Consider the following 8,761-nt stretch of genomic DNA (forward strand, 5'->3'; position numbering starts at 1 on the left):
GCTCCTCCATGGTATATGGGAGGCAGAGAGTGTATAACGGGTATATGTAGGGTATTGGGGCAAATATCGGGCTCTGCAGGGGCTCCTCCATGGTATATGGGGGGCAGAGAGTGTATAACGGGTATATGTAGGGTATTGGGCAGATATCAGGCTCTGCAGGGGCTCCTCCATGGTATATGGGGGGCAGAGAGTGTATAATGGGTATATGTAGGGTATTGGGGGCAGATATCGGGCTCTGCAGGGGCTCCTCCATGGTATATGGGGGGCAGAGAGTGTATAACGGGTATATGTAGGGTATTGGGGCAGATATCGGGCTCTGCAGGGGCTCCTCCATGGTATAGGGGGGCAGAGAGTGTATAACGGGTATTTGTAGGGTAATGGGGCAGATATAGGGCTCTGCAGGGGCTCCTCCATGGTATATGGGGGGCAGAGAGTGTATAACGGGTATATGTAGGGTATTGGGGCAGATATCGGGCTCTGCAGGGGCTCCTCCATGGTATATGGGGGGCAGAGAGTGTATAACGGGTATATGTAGGGTATTGGGGGCAGATATCGGGCTCTGCAGGGGCTCCTCCATGGTATATGGGAGGCAGAGAGTGTATGACGGGTATATGTAGGGTATTGGGGGCAGATATCGGGCTCTGCGGGGGCTCCTCCATGATATATGGGGCAGAGAGTGTATAATGGGTATATGTAGGGTATTGGGGGCAGATATCGGGCTCTGCGGGGGCTCCTCCATGATATATGGGGCAGAGAGTGTATAACGGGTATTGGGGCAGATATCAGGTTTGCAGGGGCTCTATGGGGGTTCTTCTTGGTATATTGGGGGCAGAGAGCGTATAACGGGTATATGTAGGGTATTGGGGCAGATTTTGGGCTCTGCAGGGGCTCCTTGGGTGTCCTTTGTGGTATATGGGGGGCACATAGTGTAGGGTGTTGTGGTGTGGGGCGCGTCTTCAAAAAGCTTATTTTATACCTGTGTTTCCCAACCAGTGTGCCTCCAGCTGTTGCAAAACCGCCTGGGTATACTGGGAGTTGTATTTTTGCAACAGCTGGAGGCGCCCTGTTTGGGAAGCACTTTCAAAATGAGAAGAACATCGCTCGAACTGTGACCACACTGAATGAGAGGGGGGTGTGAACTTGTAAGTCTCTGTTCTGCATGAACCTTCATGGGTTTTTTTTGTTTTTTTTTTTTTGCTTCTTTTAGAAAAATGGGGAAAAGCTGTAAAGTGGTGATTTGTGGACAACATTCAGTAGGTAAAACCTCCATCTTGGAGCAGCTTCTTTATGGGAATCATGTGGTCGGTAAGTTTGGAATATTTATTTCTGTAATATGAGAGGTGACATCCAGGGCCGGGCAGAGGATGCAGAGTCTGGAGCTTGATGTTCTCCTCTTGGATTTCCTTCCAGAACTTTCTTCTACTTGTCAAAGCTAGTTGGAAACTTGGCCTAGTGATGGAGATGAGGGGACACTAATGACTGTGACATGGGGAGCGATGAGGGGACACGAATGACTGTAACACAGGAGGAGATGAGGGGACACTAATGACTGTGACACACGGAGAGATGAGGGGACACTAATGACTGTGACACACGGAGAGATGAGGGGACACTAATGACTGTGACACACGGAGAGATGAGGGGACACTAATGACTGTGACACACGGAGAGATGAGGGGACACTAATGACTGTGACACACGGAGAGATGAGGGGACACTAATGACTGTGACACACGGAGAGATGAGGGGACACTAATGACTGTGACACAGGGGGAGATGAGGGGACACTAATGACTGTGACACACGGAGAGATGAGGGGACACTAATGACTGTGACACACGGAGAGATGAGGGGACACTAATGACTGTGACACGGGGAGCGATGAGGTGACACTAACGACTGTAACACAGGGAGAGATGAGGGGACACGAATGACTGTAACACAGGGAGAGATGAGGGGACACGAATGACTGTGACACACGGAGAGATGAGGGGACACTAACGACTGTGACACGGGGAGCGATGAGGTGACACTAACGACTGTAACACAGGGAGAGATGAGGGGACACGAATGACTGTAACACAGGGAGAGATGAGGGGACACTAATGACTGTGACACACGGAGAGATGAGGGGACACTAATGACTGTGACACACGGAGAGATGAGGGGACACTAATGACTGTGACACACGCAGAGATGAGGGGACACTAATGACTGTGACACACGGAGAGATGAGGGGACACGAATGACTGTGACACACGGAGAGATGAGGGGACACTAATGCCCCAGAATTTCTTTGTGACCGGTCTGTTGTAAAGAGAGCACCATTGGGTCCCGTTGACTTTGAATGGGGTCCGTCTGTATATGTCTGTATATGTCTGTATATGTCTGTATATGTCTGTATATGTCTGTATATGTCTGTATATGTCTGTATATGTCTGTATATGTCTGTATATGTCTGTATATGTCTGTATATGTCTGTTGCCTGCAGTATATATATTTTTTTCACTCGTGTCCCTTTGTTGTCTTCTAGGCTCAGACATGATGGAGACGCAGGAGGATATCTACATTGGATCCGTGGAGACGGACCGGGGTGTACGGGAGCAGGTTCGCTTCTATGATACACGAGGTCTAAGGGATGGAGCTGAGCTCCCCAAACATTGCTTCTCGGGGACTGACGGCTATGTCCTGGTCTACAGCGTGGACAACAAGGACTCCTTCAAACGGGTCGAGGTCTTGAAGAAGGAGATTGATAGGTCCAAGGATAAGAAGGAGGTAATGGGGATTGTTCACGAGTCTTCCGCAGTTTTCCTTATTCTGTTTATTTATTCAGAGAGTTGGGTTTATATATGATCAGATAGAAGGCTCCTCTTTTCTTCTCTAGAAGTAGTGCACTGCCGCTCCTCCTAAGCCCCATGATTTCATACAACCCAGCTAAAGGGCTGCTGAAGTTGAGTTGTTCTTTTCTGTCTGACCACAGTGCTCTCTGCTGACACCTCTGTCTGTCTCAGGAACTGTCCAGACAAGGAGCAAATCCCCCATAGCAAACCTCTCCTGCTCTGGACAGTTCCTGACATGGACAGAGGTGTCAGCAGAGAGCACTGTGGTCAGACAGAAAAGAACTACTCAGCTTCAGCAGCTGATAAGTACTGGTAGGATTAACATTTTTTTAATAGAAGTAATTTACAAATCTGTTTAACTTTCTGGAGCCAGTTGATATGAAAAAAAATAGTTTTTCACTGGAGTACCTCTTTAAAGGGGTACTCCGGTGAAAACCTTTTTTCTTTTAAATGAACTGGTGGCAGAAAGTTAAACATATTTGTAAATTACTTCTATTAAAAAAATCTTAATCCTTCCAGTACTTATTAGCTGCTGAATGCTACAGAGGAAATTACTTTCTTTTTGGAACACTGATGACATCACGAGCACAGTGCTCTCTGCTGACATCTCTGTCCATTTTAGCAACCGTGCATAGCAGATGTATGCTAAGGGCAGCATGGTGGCTCAGTGGTTAGCACTGCTGCCTTGCAGTGCTGGGGACTTGGGTTCAAATCCCACTAAGGACAACAATAAATGAAGCGTTATTATTATTATAATAACGTCAGCAGAGAGAACTGTGCTCATGATGTCATCAGAGAGCATTCCAAAAAGAAAAGAATTTCCTCTGTAGGATTTAGCTGCTATTAAGTACAGGAAGGATTAAGATTTTTTTAATAGAAGTAATTTACAAATATGTTTAACTTTCTGCCGCCAGTTGATTTAAAAGAAAAAAGGTTTTCACCGGAGTCCCCCTTTAATAAAAATACCACTCACCTTCCCTCTGCTCTCACATCCTCTGCTCTGTTAGTAGTGCAGGACCTACTGCTGCAAGCCAAAGTGGTGCAGGTCAGCCTTTAGCCAACTCAAAGTTGTTGCAAAACTACAACTCCCAGCATGCCCGGACAGCCAAAGGCTGTCCGGGCATGCTGGGAGTTGTAGTTTTGCCACAGCAGAAGGCACCCAGGTTGATAAACACTTCAGAACACTGTAATCTCTACCCACTGACTTGTTTCTCTTTTTTTCCCCTTAATAGGTGACTATCGTTGTTTTGGGAAACAAAAGCGACGTCCAAGACCTGCGGCACGTGGACCATGACGCGGCCCAGCAGTGGGCCAAGAGCGAAAAGGTGAAACTGTGGGAAGTGTCTGTGGGCGAGAGGCGAACCCTGATCGAGCCTTTTGTTTTCCTGGCTAGTAAAATGACTCAGCCGCAGAACAAATCCGCCTTCCCCCTGAGCCGGAGGAACAAGGGGAGCGGCTCCCTGGACAACTAGACCTCTTAGAGGGAATGTTACACTGTCGCGCACTGACGTCTGCTGGGTGTCACCTTGAGGATAGGCACCAGCCCGTTAACTCTATGGAGCACATACGTGTATGCCATGACTCGGCAGAAAGGGTTAAGTCTTCTGTTTTTTTTTCGCTGAAGCATCATGGCTGCTGTCATGGTTCCCGGACCAATCACATCAGGTCTCAGAAGGGACAATGATCTCTGTATATAACATGGTTTTAATTAAAGGGGTACTCCAGTGGAAAACACACACATATACATATATATATATATATATATATATATATATATATATATATATATATATATATATATATATATATATATATATATATATATATATATATATTATAAATAAAAAAAAAATTTTCTAAATCAACTGGTGCCAGAAAGTTAAACAAATTTGTAAATGACTTCTATTAAAAAATCTTAATCCTTCCTGTACTTATCAGCTGCTGTATGATCAACAGGAAGTTCTTTTCTTTTTGAATTTCCTTTCTGTCTGACCACAGTGCTCTCTGCTGACACCTCTGTCCATGTCAGTAACTGTCCAGAGCAGGAGCAAATCCCCCATAGCAAACCTCTCCTGCTCTGGACAGTTCCTAAAATGGACAGAGGTGTCAGCAGAGAGCACTGTGGTCAGACAAAAAAACAATTCAAAAAGAAAAGAACTTCCTGTGGAACATACAGCAGCTGATAAGTACTGGAAGGATTATTTTTTTCTTTATTTCTTAAATAGAAGTCATTTACAGATTTGTTTAACTTTCTGGCACCAGAAAGGGTATCACCAATTTATTTTATGAAATATATATATATATATATATATATATATATATATATATAAATATTCTTATGTGAATTTCTTTCTTTCTTAAATATAATGTTTCTTCCACTGTTCACATGGCTGTCACATTCATACCTTTCCATATCTTATCCATGATATAGGCAAAAAAGGGCTTCTATAGTTAAAGGGGTACTCCGGTGGAAAATAAAATGTTTTCAAATCAGCTGGTGCCATAAAGTTATACCAATTTCTAAATTGCTTCTGTATAAAAATCGTAATCCTTCCAGGACTTATCAGCTGCTGTATGCTACACAGGAAGTTGTGTAGTTCTTTCCAGTCGGACAACAGTGCTCTTTGCTGCTACCTCTTTCCGTGTCAGGAAGTGTCCAGAGTAGGAGCAAATCCCCAAAGCAAACTTCTCCTGCTTTGGACAGTTCCAGACATGGACAGAGGTGTCAGCAGAGAGCTCTGTGGTCAGATTGGAAAGAACTACATCACTTCCTGTGGAGCATACAGCAGCTAAGTACTGGAAGGATTAAGATTTTTATATAGAAGTAATTTACAAATCTATATAACTTTCTGCCACCAGGCGATCGCACCACTGCCGGCAGCATGTCGTCCCCCCCCCCCCATAGATGCCGTGATCAATCCTGATCACGGCATCTATGGTATTGACAGGGGGAGCGTGCCACCAACGGTGGCACCACAATACGATCGCGAGTCGTCCTTGGTTGCTATGGCAGCTGGAGATCGGATCATGACATCCTGTCTGACTTCTACGGAAGCCTGTGAGATCCAGCCACAGGTTCGATCACAAAGGCTGTACAGTGTATTACAGCAAAGTATAACCAGGAAAAAGTGTATAAAATAAAAAGTTCTTCAATAAAAGTATGAAGTGTATAAAAAAAAAAAAAAAAAAAATTCCCTTTCCCCAAAAAAGATCAAAAGCACAAATTATATACATCCGTAATGACGGGAACTATAATGTAAATTAACCCGCATGACGCCGTAAAAAAAAAAAACGCAAAATTTGCCAATTTTGGTCCTAATAGCGGAATAAAAAAGATCAAAAGGTAGCACGTATCGCAAAAATGTGACCAATATAAAGCACAGTTCATCTCCCCCCCCCCCCCCCCAAAAAAAAATAAGCCCTCACTCAATGGTGTCAGACAAAAAATAAAAAAATTACGGCTGTTGGAAAATAAATGGCAGAAAAAGAATTTAGCTCAGAAAAGGAAAAAGAACGTAAAAAGTGATATAAAATGGGTATCGCCATAATCGTACTGACCCACAGAATAAATATAACAAAAAAAAGACAGAAATTTTCCAATTTTTCACAATATTTTTGAGTTTTTCACAAAAAATTCTGCATGTGTCAACAAAAATGCACCACTTTATATAAAGTACAATATGTGACGAAAAAACAATCTCAGAAAAAGCGTTCTAAAGTTATTACCATTTAAAGAGACACATGACACAAAAAATTAATAAATAAATAAATAAAAGATCCTGGTCATTAAGGTAAGAAAATGGGTCTGTCCTTAACCCCTTAAGCCTGGGGGTTTTTCCGTTTTTGCATTTTCGTTTTTTGCTCCTTGCCTTTAAAAAATCATAACTCTTTCAATTTTGCACCTAAAAATCCATATGATGGCTTATTTTTTGCACCACCAATTCTACTTTGTAATGACGTCAGTCATTGTGCCCAAAAATCTACGGTGAAACGGGAAAAAAAATCATTGTGAGACAAAATTGAAAAAAAAAACGCCATTTTGTAACTTTTGGGGGCTTCCGTTTCTACGTAGTACATTTTTCGGTAAAAATGACACCTTACCTTTATTCTGTAGGTCCATATGATTAAAATGATCCCCTACTTATATAGGTTTGAATTTGTTGCACTTCTGGAAAAAATCATAACTTCATGCAGAAAAATTTATACGTTTAAAATTGTCATCTTCTGACCCCTATAACTTTTTTATTTTTCCGTGTATGGGGCGGTATGAGGGCTCATTTTTTGCGCCGTGATCTGAAGTTTTTAACGGTATCATTTTTGCATTGATAGGACTTATTGATCGCTTTTTATTCATTTTTTCATGATATAGAAAGTGACCAAAAATGCACTATTTTGGACTTTGGAATTTTTTTGCCCGCACGCCATTGACCGTGCGGTTTAATTAACGATATATTTTTATAATTCGGACATTTCCGCACGCGGCGATACCATATATGTTTATTTTTATTTTTATTTACACTGTGTTTTTTCTTTTATGGGAAAAGGGGGGTGATTCAAACTTTTAATAGGGAAGGGGTTAAATGATGTTTATTCACTTTTTTTTTGCACTTTTTTTTTGCAGTGTTATATAACACTGCACACACTGATCTTTTACATTGATCACTGGTTTCTCATAAGAAACCAGTGATCGATGATTCTGCCGCATGACTGCTCATGCCTGGATCTCAGGCACTGAGCAGTCATTCGGCGATCGGACAGCGAGGAGGCAGGTAGGGGCCCTCCCGCTGTCCTGTCAGCTGTTCGGGATGCCGCGGCTATCCCGAACAGCCCACTGAGCTAGCCGGCATGCTTTCGGTTTCACTTTAGACGCGGCGTTCAACTTTGAACGCCGCGTCTAAAGGGTTAATAGCGCGCGGCACAGCGATCAATGCCGCGCGCTATTAGCCACGGGTCCCGGCCGTTGTTAGAGGCCGGGCCCGAACCGCTATGACGCGGGGCCACGCCGTGGCCCCGCGTTATAGATCGGGAGTGGACACATGACGTTCCAGTACGTCATGTGTCCTTAAGGGGTTAAGGGGTTAAAGGGATTATTCAGGATTTGGAAACAAGATCAGATTTCTTCCAAAAACAGCACCAATCCTGTCTTCCAGGTTGTGTGTGGTATTGCAGCTCAGTTCCATTGAAGTAAATACAATGACCCCCCGACCTACGATGGCCCCGACATACGATTATTTCAACATACGATGGACTCTCAGAGGCAGCATCAACATACGATGCTTTTGTATGTCGGGGCCATCGCATAAACGGCTATCCTCCAGCGCAGACTGCTTCAGCTGCCCCCGGATAGCCGTTTACGGTGCCCCGTGTGGTCCGCTGACGATCACTTACCTGTCCTCGGGGCTCCGGCGCGTCCTCTTCGGGATCCCCTGCATCGTCGGTGTTCTCCATCGTCGTCATCACGTCGCTGCGCACGCCGTCCCGTCATCCAATAGGAGCGGCGTGCGTAGCGACGTGATGACTGCGATGAAGAGTGATGATCCCGGGCAGCAGAGACGGTCCGGAGCGGCGGGGACATCACGGGGACGCGGCAACAGCGATGGAGGGCGACAACCAGGCCAGCGGTGACGGGTCCGGAGTGGCGGGGACAGATGAATACAACTTCCTATACAGTGGTCCCTCAACATACGATGGTAATTCGCTCCAAACGAGCCATCGTTTGTCGAATCCATCGTATGTTGAGGGATTCGTGCAATGTAAAGTATAGGAAGCTGTACTCACCTGTCCCCACCGCTCCCGATGGTGATCCCGGGCCTCCGCTGGGCTCTCTGCTGTCTTCTCCGGTCCTCCGCTGTCTTCTCCGGTCCTCCGCTGTCTTCTCCGGTCCTCCGCTGTCTTCTCCGGTCCTCCGCTGTCTTCTCCGG

General features: G+C 44.9%; 1 protein-coding gene across 3 annotated transcripts in view; it reads left to right on the forward strand.

Moving 5' to 3' along the window:
• NKIRAS2 (NFKB inhibitor interacting Ras like 2) overlaps window positions 1-4,600 on the forward strand; it is a 34,253-nt gene extending 29,653 nt beyond the window's left edge. For all 3 annotated transcript variants that reach the window (XM_056547849.1, XM_056547848.1, XM_056547851.1), the window contains 3 exons: window positions 1,208-1,305; window positions 2,534-2,775; window positions 4,073-4,600. In XM_056547849.1, coding sequence (XP_056403824.1) covers window positions 1,212-1,305; window positions 2,534-2,775; window positions 4,073-4,312 — 576 coding nt within the window. In that variant the 5' untranslated portion in view covers window positions 1,208-1,211 and the 3' untranslated portion in view covers window positions 4,313-4,600. The remainder of the gene's footprint in view (window positions 1-1,207; window positions 1,306-2,533; window positions 2,776-4,072) is intronic.
• Window positions 4,601-8,761: the final 4,161 nt, after the last annotated feature.

Source organism: Hyla sarda, chromosome 12 (genome assembly GCF_029499605.1).
Source record: "Hyla sarda isolate aHylSar1 chromosome 12, aHylSar1.hap1, whole genome shotgun sequence".
In the NCBI taxonomy this organism is placed as follows: Eukaryota; Metazoa; Chordata; class Amphibia; order Anura; family Hylidae; genus Hyla; species Hyla sarda.